General features: G+C 52.7%; 2 protein-coding genes across 3 annotated transcripts in view; one reads left to right on the forward strand and one right to left on the reverse strand.

Moving 5' to 3' along the window:
• The window catches only part of tbcd (tubulin folding cofactor D), a 30,533-nt gene that overhangs the window by 8,265 nt on the left and 7,933 nt on the right, over positions 1 to 14,335 (forward strand). For both annotated transcript variants that reach the window (XM_064314362.1, XM_064314363.1), the window contains 15 exons: positions 6,603 to 6,759; positions 9,374 to 9,431; positions 9,526 to 9,555; positions 10,451 to 10,536; positions 10,927 to 11,007; positions 11,487 to 11,560; positions 12,012 to 12,129; positions 12,238 to 12,298; positions 12,389 to 12,411; positions 13,111 to 13,142; positions 13,360 to 13,422; positions 13,582 to 13,658; positions 13,789 to 13,870; positions 14,114 to 14,127; positions 14,299 to 14,335. The exon at positions 14,299 to 14,335 is cut by the window's right edge and continues 68 nt beyond it. In XM_064314362.1, coding sequence (XP_064170432.1) covers positions 6,603 to 6,759; positions 9,374 to 9,431; positions 9,526 to 9,555; positions 10,451 to 10,536; positions 10,927 to 11,007; positions 11,487 to 11,560; positions 12,012 to 12,129; positions 12,238 to 12,298; positions 12,389 to 12,411; positions 13,111 to 13,142; positions 13,360 to 13,422; positions 13,582 to 13,658; positions 13,789 to 13,870; positions 14,114 to 14,127; positions 14,299 to 14,335 — 993 coding nt within the window. The remainder of the gene's footprint in view (positions 1 to 6,602; positions 6,760 to 9,373; positions 9,432 to 9,525; positions 9,556 to 10,450; positions 10,537 to 10,926; positions 11,008 to 11,486; positions 11,561 to 12,011; positions 12,130 to 12,237; positions 12,299 to 12,388; positions 12,412 to 13,110; positions 13,143 to 13,359; positions 13,423 to 13,581; positions 13,659 to 13,788; positions 13,871 to 14,113; positions 14,128 to 14,298) is intronic.
• LOC135243985 (zinc finger protein 750-like) lies at positions 370 to 3,038 on the reverse strand. The gene is made up of 2 exons (XM_064316144.1): positions 1,514 to 3,038; positions 370 to 1,328 (listed from the first exon to the last, which is right to left on the reverse strand). Exons 1-2 carry the CDS (start codon positions 2,866 to 2,868, stop codon positions 830 to 832), a joined length of 1,854 nt encoding a protein of 617 aa, XP_064172214.1. The 5' UTR covers positions 2,869 to 3,038; the 3' UTR covers positions 370 to 829.

Consider the following 14,335-nt stretch of genomic DNA (forward strand, 5'->3'; position numbering starts at 1 on the left):
CCCCTGTGAGTCCCCGCCCCGCCCCCTCTGAGTCCCCGCCCCGCCCCCTCTGTGTCCCCCCCCGCCCCCTCTGTGTACCTGTCCCGCCCCCTCTGAGAACCCGTCACCCCCTCTCTGAGTCCCCGCCTCCTCTGAGTCCCCGCCCCGCCCCCTCTGAGTCCCTACCTTAGGGGGTCAGTAGCCCTGTCCTCTCACAGAGCCCTGGGTGGTATTAAATTTGAGCTCATATTTGAGCTCTCTGTTGCTAACATCATTGTGACCTTGCCGTGAAAAAAAAAAAGAGAGTTTTACTTCCAGTCAGTTCAAACACAATTAGAAAAACAGAAAAGCTGCCTTCATAAGATGCAATATAATTCCTGCAATAAAATCACTGTGTTTATTGGCTGTGTTTTGTCAACCTTGTTGTCACTTACTTGTTTTTGTTCGTATATCAGCGTTGTAATTGGTAGAAATCTTCTCATTCACCTCTATCTGCCTGTACTTGCCAGTAGTATCTCAACATAAGACAGTGGGTTGTTTTGTAAAAAAAACATCATGTACATACTGTTGTCATTTCGTTCACATTGATCATCTGCATGTCATGGGGAAAAAAAGGGCACCAGTGATACGAAAGTACTTCTTTAATAGTGGCGGTTTTCAGTTTAAGAAAGGCCCCTCATCTTAAAGATTCTCAGTTAGCACGCGCACAAAAACGAGAGTCCATAGAAACCATTGTGTCCATGGAAACCATTGTCAAAGAGTTCTCCAGAGTCCTGTGGCATTGTTCAGCGTTTCTCCGCGTTGAAGTCAGCGTGTGTGCTGATTGGCCATCGTGCTCTGACACCGCTTATCAGGAGCAGCGGTGTCTCCTCGACGTGGCTGGGAACAGCTGTGCTGTTTGTGGTCTCTTTGGGTGCCGTTGGAGCGAGCGGTGGACATCCTCGCACCCTGGCCTCCTCTGCCCTTTCACCTTGCGGCTTCGCCGTGCTGAAGCGGCGGCCTCCCCGCAGGTAGAGGGCGTAGTTGCGTTGTTCGGGCGGTCGGAGCAGGAGCCGGCCAGCAGGCAGAGAGCGAGGGCTGCTGTGTGTCTCCGGGCCTCGCTCGTCTCCCCGTCTGGCGGGTGGAGGCCGGACTCCGGGGTCCGGCCGAGGCTCTCCCTCAGGGGCAGGTTAAGGGTCGTGTTCTGTGGTGTCCTCTCTTTGCTTGCATGGCGCCCCCTGCTGGTGTGGAAGTCTTTGGTGCGCTCTTCCTCAGTCCAGTCTTTCGTCGAGAGGTTTAGAGGAAACTCCTCGTCCTCCTCCTCTTCTGCAGAGTAAGAGATCGGGTGCCCCAAACTGCCCCTTGCTGATCTACGAGAGGAATATTACGAAAATTCTGTCAGGAAAGACATTAGATCTAACTCGTAACAATTTTTACTTAACCTTGCATGACCTTTACTTTGCCTGGCTTTTTTCTATTCTAGTTTTGTATTGTCGAATGGCTAAGTAAGGAGTGTGTGTGTGTGCATGCACATGTGTGTCCGCGTGCATCTTACCTCCTTGCCTGCAGCACAGTGCCCTCTTGCTGTGAGCTCACAGAGCTGACCGACCATCTGATTGGCTTGGTGTGGGGAGTGCTGTCTCCTGATTGATACGTTGATCTCAGGCCCTCTTCTCCCAGGGAAGGGAAGAGCGGGGAGTCTGTTTCACTCTGACCAGGCCGGTCTGGAGAGCCCAAGGCTGAGCATGCCTGTCTGGGGCTCATCCTCGACTCCCTCCCCATGCCCCAGTCCTGCCTCCCAGGCCATGCCCACTCGCGTCCACCCATCCCCCAGTGGGCTGCCCAGGCGGGCACAGACCGCGGGTCTCCCTCTTGGTCTGAGACAGGGTAAACCAGCCAGGGATGTCTGCTGTGCGCCTCCCTGTTGGGGTACCCAGGTCCCGGATAGGAGTGCAGCAGCTGCTTTGGGGTACAGTGAAGCTCAAAGCCGTGCGGAGGGGTTTGATGGAGGGTGGGGTAGTACCCGTATGGGTGCTCTGTGAGCAGGATGGGTGGAGGGGTGGGGTGTAGGGGCCCCTGGTGGTCCGGGGAGTGGGTCCCATCTGTGTCCCAGGGCAGGACAGAGGGGCGGTAGATGAGCAGAGGGTGTTCAGGGGGCACAAACGTGGGGTACCCTGGCGTCCCTGGGTGTGGGTAGTTGCATGTTGCGAGGTCTTCGCGCTGGAAGCCGGGCGGGGTGAACTCCGTGGGGTGCCCCCATGTGAGGGTGGGGCGGTAGAACGGAGGCGAGAGGACAGGGAGAGAGGGGTTCTCTTCTGGCGTACACGTGTGGGACGTCCCGTCGTCGCGGGCTGGGACGCGCGAGAAGGCCGAGCGGAGCTTCGTGAGGGCCGACCGAGCCTCTCCGGCCGCCCCAACTTCCTGCGACGACTCGGTCGCCCCAACTTCCTGCGACGACTCGGTCGCCCCAACTTCCTGCGACGACTCGGTCGCCCCAACTTCTTGCGACTCCTCGTCCGCCCCAACTTCCTGCGACTCCTCGTCCGCCCCAACTTCCTGCGACTTCGTCCTCTCTGCTCTGGGACGTTCTACACCTCCAGGACCAACCGGCTCCACCTCCCGCCCCTTCTGCCCTCCCCCCGGCGAGGCGGGGCTGCCCGGCGGGGGCTTCTGGGCCCGGCGGGGCGCGGGCGTGGGCGCGGGGGCCTTGGCCCGCCTCGCCCGCCCGCCGCGGAGCCCAGTCACCAGGGCGATGGAGTCCTTGCACAGGTCGTACTTCAGGTGGTTGAAGAGGTGGGACTTCTCGTTGCAGGTGAAGGGGCACTGGAAGCACTGGTACTTGAAGGGCTTTCCCGGCGGGCGGGGCACGTAGTGCGGGCGCTTGGGCTTGCGTGCCTGGCCGGCAGTCATTTTCGCTGCTTTCCAGCAGGGGACGCTCTTTCCCTTTCTCTTTCTTTGCGGCTGGACGGTGAAGGCGAGCGAAGGGACTCAGAATTCCACAGCGCCTTGTCGGATCCCAGAGAGCTGGTGGCTGGCGATTCTTTGACCCTGTGTTCGGGCCACACGTCCGTCTTTCTCCAGGCCTGTGCAGGGGCAGAAGGTTTCAGATAGCAGTGTTGGTGCGCGGAAACAAACTCTGGACTCGATTCATTTTCTGTCAACACTGTCAACAGTAGTCAACTTGCCTCAATTGGTTGATGAATTCTGAAGTGTACCAAAACATTTTATCTGCTCAGATCCAATGAAAGCGCATTGGACGGCCTTTCACCTTAAAGCAGTACAGGCCTGGCAGAGCATCACCAGGCAAGATGCCTAGTGACTAGTGATGTCTATGGGTTGCAGACTTCAGGCAATCATGGACTGCCAAGGATTTGCAACCAAATTGTAAATATGATGACTTCATGTAAGCTTCTGTTAATTTGTCTGATTACTTTTAGTCCCCTAAAATGGGGAGACTCGGTATAAAAGGGCTGTAATTCCTACACAGATCGCCCAATGTGGACGTAACCTAAAATGAAAGCTGACAGTCTGCACTTTAACCTCGTATTCATCGTTTCTGTTCAAATCCAAAGTGCTGGAGTACAGAACCAAACACCAAATCCATACCCAAATATTATTGACCACGTATGTATATATACGTGTGATACTACAATGGATAGTGTAGACAGTGTATGGGTATGATCGACAGATATTGTAGTACTGTAATGTATACGTGTAATGTGGTATAGATCTGACAGATGGATATGTGTAGTGCAGTGTAATGTGGTATAGATCTGACAGATGGATATGTGTAGTGCAGTGTATGGGTGATCGACAGATGGATTTAGCATGTAATGGGATAGATCTGACAGATGGGTAGTAGTACGTATGTGGTTAAGTGATGGTATACAGTGTAATGTGGTGTATGTCTGACAGGTGGATGTGTGTATTACACTGTATATCTGACAGATGTGTGTGGTGTGAACAGGGCGTAGCGCGTGCAGTATTGGTAGCCTGTAGCGACTTGCCCCTCTCACTGAAACCAGACCTCCAGGCGTGAGAAACTACAACCTCCTGCTTCCCATGGGCTCGGGTGTGTGGTGCCGATCCCACACCCACGGGCACTATGGGAGAAACCCCGAGACGAAACGCCTCTTTTTTGGGGGGGGGGGGGGTTTAGGGAAACAGGGGTGTTACTACCTGAGCTGTGAGTGACAGATTTCATAAACAGCGAGAGCTGAATCTTCAGAAGCCCTCACCTGCTTTTCTCACCCTGGCAGTCTGAACGGGCTCATCGCCGCAGTCAGGTTTTTACATCCTACGCTTTATCGAGTCTCTGCACGGCAACCGCACGTGTGTGTGTGTGTGTGTGTGTGTGTGTGTGTGTGTGAGAAAGTGTGTGTGTGTGTGTGTGTGTGAGAGTGTGTAAGTGTGTGTGTGTGTCTGTGTGTGTGAGAAAGTGTGTTTGCGTTTGTGTGTGTGTGTGTGTGTGTGTGGGAAAGTGTGTTTGCGTTTGTATGTGTGTGTTAAATGGGGTTACTGCGTTAGCCTTTTACCCAGTCCAGAATGTGTCTCTAATGCTGGAATTCTACAGTGAGCTGCCTTTCTGGCTTCATATGAACTTTGTTGCATTTTGATCGGTGGGCAAGGTCACCTGTGCTGAGTGAAGGTAATAATGGTTGTGCGAGGCTGTGTCTCTGGAGATGGGGATGGGTGGAAAAGAAAAAACTGATCTTGCATCAAGCAGCAGGTTGCTACCTGATCTGATGGTGACTCAACTTGACGAGAGTGCTGGTGTGAATGTGGATTGCGTTACATTGATTCTAAATCGCGTTTGTAGCTGTTTCTAGCATTACATGGCCTTAACATGGCCAGCTGGCATTATGGTCCGTATCTAAAGCATATACAAGCCCGTGTGGATGGGCCCATCCCCAGCAGGACCACCTTCTAATCTCCATCCCCACCATGTCTGACTCGATACCTCTCTCCTCTGCTATCAGCCTGTCTGACCGAAGCAAAACAACAATGCTGAAGTAGGACGGGCTGCGGAAAATAAATACGTTTACGTTACGGTTTAGAGGCTTGCGAAAGCGGTTGGAGCGAAAGGCGGCGTTCGTGGCGGGCCGAGTTTTGGGCACCGCTGATCTCGGTCATAAATACATCACATCTACGCCCAGAAGGTAGATCTGTATGTAGACGCGTAGATGGTGATGCAGCTATGTCAGCCTGTCTCACACTGTGACTGTTCCCCCAGCAGTGAAAAACACTCCAGGAAACCTCAGCTTGTCCGCCCACACAACCACAGTCCACGTCTCGTCCAAAAACTCAATTTCACCATCTTGGGCATGCTGCTCTCAAAACATTCAGCTTCAAAGAAACTTCTAAGGCTTTCGTTTCTTTTCTAATGCGATTGCCTTCTGTAATTATAGTCTAAAGTCTACGCTGTGAATCAGCTGAAGTTTTAGCGCATATTTTACATCGACTTGTTATTAATCTCCTCAGCCGCTACATTTTTGCTCCTGAATGGTGTGCCCATAGCTGCGTGGAGTATTACGCCCGGCAGGTGCTCATAATAAAATCAGGCAGTAGCTGTGCTGGTGGCTAGTGCTAGTGAAGTGGATGTGATGAGAGAGGGGGTCCCAGTTGGGTCTTACCTGCTGAGATGGTTGTTATTGGGTCCTGAGGCTCCAGTCAGCAGCAGCGCCTGTCCCGTGTGTGTGCTGCACCTGTCCTGTGTTTTTGAAACGGTCCAAGTCTCTCTCGCTCTGCTTGGCAGTCCCAGTGGGCGGGGCTTCCTCTCTCTTTGTGGGGCCCTGAGGCTGTGCTTGTGCACCTGATACGAGTCCAGACCCGAGCCGTACTTACAACTGCCACTTGGCCCACCTGTCCCTGTGTGTGTGTGTGTGAGAGCGAGAGGAGAGAAAGGTGTGTGTGTGTGAGAGGAGAGAAAGGTGTGTGTGTGTGTGTGTGAGAGTGAGAGTAGAGAAAGGTGTGTGTGTGTGTGAGTAAAAGTGGGAGACATAGGTGAGAGGTGTCTGCTTGCAAGTGCCTTTGTGAAAGTGTTGAATGTTTAGCATTTGTTTAGGGTCATTGAGGTGTCATGTGGAGCTATCTGCTTGTAATGGAGGTGTGGTGTGGAGGTGGAGCTATCTTCTGGTAATGGAGGTGTAATATGGAGGTGTGGAGCTGACTTCAGTTGATGGAGGTGTGGTGTGGAGGTGGAGCTGGTTACAGGTGATGAAGGTATAGTGTGGAGAAGTGGAGCTGGTTACAGGTGATGGAGGTGTGGTGTGGAGGTGGGGCTGGTTACTGATGGAGGTGTGGTGTGGAGGTGGGGCTGGTTACAGGTGATGGAGGTGCGGTGTGGAGGTGGGGCTGGTTACTGATGGAGGTGTGGTGTGGAGGTGGGGCTGGTTACTGATGGAGGTGTGGTGTGGAGGTGGGGCTGGTTACAGGTGATGGAGGTGTGGTGTGGAGGTGGGGCTGGTTACAGGTGATGGAGGTGCGGTGTGGAGGTGGGGCTGGTTACAGGTGATGGAGGTGCGGTGTGGAGGTGGGGCTGGTTACTGATGGAGGTGTGGTGTGGAGGTGGGGCTGGTTACTGATGGAGGTGCAGTGTGGAGGTGGGGCTGGTTACTGATGGAGGTGTCTCTCTGCTCCCCCAGTGGTGCCCCTCGTCCTGAAGGCTCTGACGTACGATGAGAAGCGGGGCGCGTGCAGCGTGGGGTCCAACGTGCGGGACGCCGCCTGCTACGTGTGCTGGGCCTTCGCCCGCGCCTACGAGCCGCCCGAGCTCAAGCCCTTCGTCACGCAGATCGCCAGGTAAGGCTCCTCTTCCTCGCGCTCTCCTCTCCCTCAGCAGGCAGCTGCCGCTTGTTATCACCGCTCTTTGTCTGTCGGGATTTGCCGTAACTGGCCAGGACGTCCTGTAGTTAGACAGTCTGGGCCCTGTAGAGTCTATGGGACACCCTGTTGGAGCAGATCCATGGCAGTGCATATCAGGGTACCTGATGGGGAAACAGGTGAGCTCATGTGTTTTGTCAGGGGATGCAATGCTCTGTCACCTCTACTGGAAATGACTCCCTTCTGTTTCACCTTATTTATTTCCTGACACCCACATGCCCCCCAGCCCCATCCATCATGTACGCTCACTTAAACACTGACACACTCTTTCTCTCACACTGATAATGCCCCTGCCCCTGAGGTGGGAGACATTCCCTGGGAGTCTCCTTAAAATCTCTCTCACACCAACAAGAAGGCTATATACAGTCATATATTTTGGTATAAATAGTAGGTGTGCATGTGAGTGCGAGTGAGTGCGTGTGTGTGCGTGAGTGAGTATGCATGTGAGTGTGTGTGCTTGCGCGTGCATGTGTGATTGCTCACGTGTGTGTCTGCGTGCGTGTGTGTGTGTGTGTGTGTGTGTGTGTGTGTGTGTGTGTGTGCATGCATGTGTGTGAGTGTGTGTATCCATCCACAGGTTTCCCATAACACCTCACTGTCTCTCATTCTGTGTGCTGCACTCCCTTAACTCTGACGGACAGGCCTGCAGACTGTAGGTGGGCGTCGCCACACGTCTGTCCGTTAGCCGCTGCAGAGCCCCCTCCCCTGAGCAGAGCGGCTGAGCTGTCGCCCACGGCGACGTGTCGGGTCCTGCCCAGCCCCGGCCCAGAGCCCTGCGTCACGCGGCTGCCAGGTTTCGCCTGCGCTGCTGGGAGTTTCGCTCGCCGCCCGAGCGCTCGGACGGACGTGCGGGGGCCTGCCCCCGTCTCGGCGCTGACAGCACCCCCGTCCCCCCCCCCACCCCAAAAACCAGCACCTCCCGCTGGGAACACCGGCCCGGCCCTTTCTCACGCAGCCCGGGCCCCTCCCACCCCCCTCGAATCTCAACCCAGGAGGCCCCGCCCCCGCTGGGCCTGAATCACTGACACCCACAGGGGTGAGGGGTGGGTTTGATCACCCCCTCCCCCCCATCAGAGAGGGAGCGAGCCCCTGTCCCACATGATGAAGGGCTAATCACACTGCCTATGGGACCAGGACAACAAACGCTTTTTAAAAATGTTTAAACAGATACATGCGTGTGTGTGTGTGTGTGTGTGTGTGTGTGTGTGTGTGTGTGTGTGATACACGCTTGTGTGTGTGTGTGTGTGTGTGATACACGCTTGTGTGTCCGTGTGTGTGTGTGTGTGATACACGCTTGTGTGTGTGTGTGTGTGTGTGATACACGCTTGTGTGTGTGTGTGTGTGTGTGTGATACATGCTGTGTGTGTGTGTGTGTGTGTGTGTGTGATACACGCTTGTGTGTGTGTGTGTGTGTGTGTGTGTGATACATGCTTGTGTGTGTGTGTGTGTGTGTGTGATACACGCTTGTGTGTCCGTGTGTGTGTGTGTGTGTGTGTGATACACGCTTGTGTGTGTGTGTGTGTGTGTGATACACGCTGTGTGTGTGTGTGTGTGTGTGTGTGATACACGCTTGTGTGTCCGTGTGTGTGTGTGTGTGTGTGTGTGATACACGCTTGTGTGTGTGTGTGTGTGTGTGTGTGATACATGCTTGTGTGTGTGTGTGTGTGTGATACACGCTGTGTGTGTGGTGTGTGTGTGTGTGTGTGTGGATACACGCTGTGTGTGTCCGTGTGTGTGTGTGTGTGATACACGCTTGTGTGTGTGTGTGTGTGTGTGATACACGCTTGTGTGTGTGTGTGTGTGTGTGTGTGGTGTGTGTGTGATACACGCTTGTGTGTGTGTGTGTGTGTGTGTGATACACGCTTGTGTGTGTGTGTGTGTGTGTGTGTGTGTGTGTGTGTGATACATGCTTGTGTGTGTGTGTGTGTGTGTGTGTGTGTGTGATACACGCTTGTGTTCGTGTGTGTGTGTGTGTGTGTGATACACGCTTGTGTGTGTGTGTGTGTGTGTGTGATACACGCTTGTGTGTGTGTGTGTGTGTGTGTGTGTGTGTGTGTGTGATACACGCTGTGTGTGTGTGTGTGTGTGTGTGTGTGTGTGTGTGTGTGATACACGCTTGTGTGTGTGGTGTGTGTGTGTGATACAGCTTGTGTGTCCGTGTGTGTGTGGTGTGTGTGTGTGTCACGCTTGTGTGTGTGTGTGTGTGTGTGTGTGATACACGCTTGTGTGTGTGTGTGTGTGTGTGTGTGTGTGTGTGTTGTGATACACGCTTGTGTGTGTGTGTGTGTGTGTGTGTGTGTGTGTGTGTGTGTGTGTGTGTGTGTGTGATACACGCTTGTGTGTATGTCAGGGCTTCCCAGCCCTGTTCCTGGAGATCAGGGTTTCCTTTCGTTTCGCTAAGGCTAAGTCACCAATGCGCTCTGATGACAAGGACCTTTCGATTCCGTTAAAGGACTCTGATCACTGATTCAGACCACGCCGTCGGCGTGTTTTGAGCTTGTCAGTCACGGCGCCCGCACGCTTCTCTCCGCAGCGCCCTCCTCATCACGACCGTGTTCGACCGGAACGTCAACTGCCGAAGAGCGGCCTCCGTGAGTAGCTTCTGCCTGACGTCTGAGCCAGCATGTGCTGAAACGGCCATGATTCTCTAATCCCTTCTTTTCTTTCTCTCCCTCTTTTTATTAGGCAGCCTTCCAGGAGAATGTGGGCAGGCAGGTGAGGGCACAAACGAACACGCTTCACCACCCTCTCACGCACCGAGAATCACTGAATCACTAACTCTCCTACTGCCATGCACCGAGAATCACTGAATCACTAACTCTCCTACTGTCACGCACCGAGAATCACTGAATCACTAACTCTCCTACTGTCACGCACCGAGAATCACTGAATCACTAACTCTCCTACTGTCACGCACCGAGAATCACAGGCACACTAACTCTCCTACTGTCACGCACCGAGAATCACTGAATCACTAACTCTCCTACTGTCACGCACCGAGAATCACTGAATCACTAACTCTCCTACTGTCACGCACCGAGAATCACTGAATCACTAACTCTCCTACTGTCACGCACCGAGAATCACTGAATCACTAACTCTCCTACTGTCACGCACCGAGAATCACTGAATCACTAACTCTCCTACTGTCACGCACCGAGAATCACTGAATCACTAACTCTCCTACTGCCACGCACCGAGAATCACTGAATCACTAACTCTCCTACTGCCCCGCACCGGAATCACTGATCACTAACTCTCCTACTGCCACGCACCGAGAATCACTGAATCACTAACTCTCCTACTGTCACGCACCGAGAATCACTGAATCACTAACTCTCCTACTGTCACGCACCGAGAATCACAGGCACACTAACTCTCCAACTCTTTTTTTTTTCCCACGGAGTTTATTCCATCTTTCTTGGTACCCGTGATAGTTATATTGCATAACAGAGTGTTAGTTATATTGCATAACAGAGTGTTATTGGCAGCGCACTGTTTTGGACTGTGTGTGAGTGTGAATGTGCCGTATTTGAAATGCGTGGGTTGCTGCTTCGTTGTAGAGAGCGCACACGTGCAGTAATGTTGGTTTCTGGCGGGTTCTCTGCAGGGCACCTTTCCACACGGTATCGACATCCTGACTGCTGCTGACTACTTCGCCGTGGGGAACCTGAACAACTGCTACCTGAGCATCAGGTGAGAGGGAGGAGCTTGTGCTACACCCGTTTCTGTTACCTGAGCATCAGGTGAGAGGGAGGAGCTTGTGCTACACCCGTTTCTGTTACCTGAGCATCAGGTGAGAGGGAGGAGCTTGTGCTACACCCGTTTCTGTTACCTGAGCATCAGGTGAGAGGGAGGAGCTTGTGCTACACCCGTTTCTGTTACCTGAGCATCAGGTGAGAGGGAGGAGCTTGTGCTACAACTGTTTCTGTTACCTGAGCATCAGGTGAGAGGGAGGAGCTTGTGCTACACCCGTTTCTGTTACCTGAGGAAATGATTCATTCTCATCCGGTCCTCTAAGAGAGCAGCGTGTTGCCATGGCAGCCTAAAACCTACCCCTCACCCTCCCCTTATTCCTCCCCGCAGCGTGTACATCGCAAGCTTCCCAGAATACACCAGGCCTTTGATCGACCACCTCGTGTCCAGGAAGGTCAATCACTGGCATGGGTAAGGCTCCTCCTCCTGGATCCTTCCATCGTAGGTACCTCCTGAAAGCCAGGTCCTCTTCAGAGTTTCCACCAAAGATTCTCTACAGTGCCTGAACGTGGAACTCCATACTGCTTTTCACGTGAAGAATTCTGACCCCGATGCCCACACCCAGCGTTTGACTACCAGAACTCACCCCCTCCACAAAAAACTTTATAACACACATAATAATTAGATATGACCCATAATAATAGCTACAGCAAGGACCACAATGGAAATAAGTCTTGTGACTTTTTGTGCTATCCTTGATGCTCTTTTAATTGTGCATGCACATTGGTGTTCACAACCGTGCAATTGTCCTTTTAAAATGAATCGTCAAATAAATAAAATAAACTAGAAAAATACAGTGAATAATACAGTTGAGAACGTGAATCAATGAACATCTGTAGAGGATTCAGAGGGATGTTTATAAAAAGTGAGGGCTGTGTTTTTGGCTGCAGGGGAATCCGTGAGCTGGCCACGAAAGCCCTGCATAACCTGACTCCACAAGCTCCTGACTACATGGCCAACACTGGTGAGTGATGTCATCACACATGGCCAACACTGGTGAGTGATGTCATCACACATGGCCAACACTGGTGAATGATGTCATCACACATGGCCAACACTGGTGAGTGATGTCATCACACATGGCCAACACTGGTGAGTGATGTCAGCACTCACTGCCAACACTGAGCGATGTCATCGCACATTGCCAGCAGTGATGAGTGATGTCATTGCACATAGCCTACACTGGTGAGTGATGTCGTCACACATGGCCTACACTGGTAAGTGATATCATCACACATGACCTACACTGGTGAGTGATGTTATCACACATGGCCAACACTAGTGAATGATGTCATCACACATGGCCAACACTAGTGAATGATGTCATCACACATGGCCAACACTGGTGAGAGGTGTCTTCAGAAATGTGGCGAGCAATTGAACAACAGCATTATTTTTCCCACATTCACTTTCAGTTCTACCACAGCTGCTGCCCATGGCAATAGGACTCGACATGCACGGACGACATGGAGCCATTTTGGCTTGTGCGGAGATCACCCACGCTCTGTACAAACTGACCTCTCAGACTGACAGGTAACCACACGCCACGCCCCTCGTAGACCGCCGTGGTATTTCTGAGTCTCAGTGGGGTATTTCTAGTTTAAGCAACGCCTGTGCCCTTGACTGCTCGTTCTGTTACAGGCCAGTCACAGACGTCCTCCCTTCTGACTGTGTGGAGGGGTTAAAGGTCATTCATCAGAAGGTAAGTGTGCGGGAGTGTCTTTTTCCTCATAAAGGTGACCCAGGTGATGAATCCTTGCCTTAAAAATGTGCCTTTCTTTCCCGCCCACAGCTCTTTGACAGACAGCAGTACAGGTGAGACCCACAATGCACTGCACCTGCAACGCACTGCCTTTCACCGTGTGTGGTTCTGTTCCTATGTACACGTGTCTGGCTCATTTCACCCGTGGGTAACGTACAGTAGCTAAGCTCGACAGAGCAATAAATAGCTGTTAGTTCGCATATAAGGCAGTAAACTCAAACTCCCATACATTACAGTACTTGCATGCAGCCCGAGTGACTTTTGCATTATTTCACAGTGTCTGTTTACACAGCCGGATATTTACTGAAGCATTTGAGGTGCACTGCTCAAGCGTACCACTGCTGTGGTCCTACCTGGGAGTCAAACATGCAGGTCCCTAGCCGTTGTACGACACTGCCGCCCATGTTTGTTGATTTTTAAAAAGATTCAGACAGGCAGATGGAATTTCACTTTGTAGTAGAGCTGGCCCCACCCAGCCGCCTGAAGGCTAGTAGTTAGCAGCACAGATGGAAGCCGTTTGATTGGTCGTATTTGTGAGTGATTGCTCGTGTAGTAGAGCTGGCCCCGCCCAGCCGCCTGGAAGCTAGCGGTTAGCAGCACAGATGGAAGCCGTTTGATTGGTCGTGTTTGGGAGTGATTGCTCGTGTAGTAGAGCTGGCCCCGCCCAGCCGCCTGAAGGCTAGCGGTTAGCGGTTAGCAGCTCAGTCTCGTTTGTGAGTGGTTACTCATGAAGGCTCTTTCTCACCCTGCAGGGGCTTTGGTGGAGAGCTGATGAGACCAGCAGGTAACCGTGGTGACCACCGCCCAATTCCATTCCACCAGGAACTGTTACTACAATGAATTGCTAAAATTTCAATAATTGTTCCACTGCAAATAAGTTGAACTAGTGTCTTAACACTGCCCTGTGGGGGTATATATAGTACCTGCGGGTACACAGAAGGGTATGTTTAGCAGTGCTTGTCTGTCTGAAATGTAACTGTGTTCTCTCTCTCTCTCCCCAGTCTGTGCTCTGATAGAGAAGTTGTCCCTGTCCAGGATGCCGTTTAAGGATGACCCAGTTATAAGTAAGTGCAACTTTAGCCTTGTGGCACAGAGGACATTGGTCTCATGTAAGAACAGGCACAAAGTCTGTAACCCTGTGATATGTGTAGGGGAGAGGTGAGTGGGTGGGGTTAGAGTTTGATGATTGGCAGGTCAGTGATGAGGTCATCACTGTGTTTCAGGTGGATGGCAGTGGCTGATTGATGACTGCTTGAAGAGTCTTCATGTGATCTCCAGCTCAGCTAAGCAAAACATTAAGGTATGTACAGACATATACACATACATACACACACACACACACACGCTCTCTCACATGCACACGTACAGACACACCCACATCCACACGCTCTGCTGTAGTCTCTGTGTGTAACGCTGTTCTGTGCCTGCAGGAGGCGGCGGTGTCGGCTCTGGCCGCTCTGTGTCAGGAGTATTACCAGGCCGAGCCGGGCGTGGCTGACCCCCGCATGCAGGGTGAGTCTGGGTCCTGCCGAAAAGCTGCTGCTGACGGAGAGGGCGGGGCGTTAAAGGAAATGGGTCATTTCTGTGTGCTGCTGGGAGATGGGTGCCGCTCGTTCAGTGTCTGTTGCTCTGAATGTGTGTCTGTGTGTGTCTGTGCGTCCGTACAGAGCAGCTGGTGAGTCAGTAGATGGGTGCCGCTCGTTCAGTGTCTGTTGCTCTGAATGTGTGTCTGTGTGTGTCTGTGCGTCCGTACAGAGCAGCTGGTGAGTCAGTAGATGGGTGCCGCTCGTTCAGTGTCTGTTGCCTATGCTGTGTGGCTGGCCGACAGGCAGCTGGTGAGTCAGTAGATGGGTGCGCTGTTCAGTGTCTGTTGCTTGAATGTGTTCGGGGTGTGTCCCAGACTACAAGGCCAGGGCAGGGTTGTGTCGTACAGACAGCTACAGTACATCGCGGCGCTGAGGAGCCCGGAGGCTCTGA

Source organism: Anguilla rostrata, chromosome 17, assembly GCF_018555375.3.
Source record: "Anguilla rostrata isolate EN2019 chromosome 17, ASM1855537v3, whole genome shotgun sequence".
Classification (NCBI taxonomy): Eukaryota; Metazoa; Chordata; class Actinopteri; order Anguilliformes; family Anguillidae; genus Anguilla; species Anguilla rostrata.

Bases quoted from the DNA above. Each gene is read 5' to 3' on its own strand.
- LOC135243985 (XM_064316144.1), bottom strand. From the start codon at position 2,868: ATGACTGCCGGCCAGGCACGCAAGCCCAAGCGCCCGCACTACGTGCCC. The intron at 1,329-1,513 runs GTAAGATGCACG...TTCCTCTCGTAG, and splicing joins ACTGTGCTGCAGGCAAGGAG to ATCAGCAAGGGGCAGTTTGG.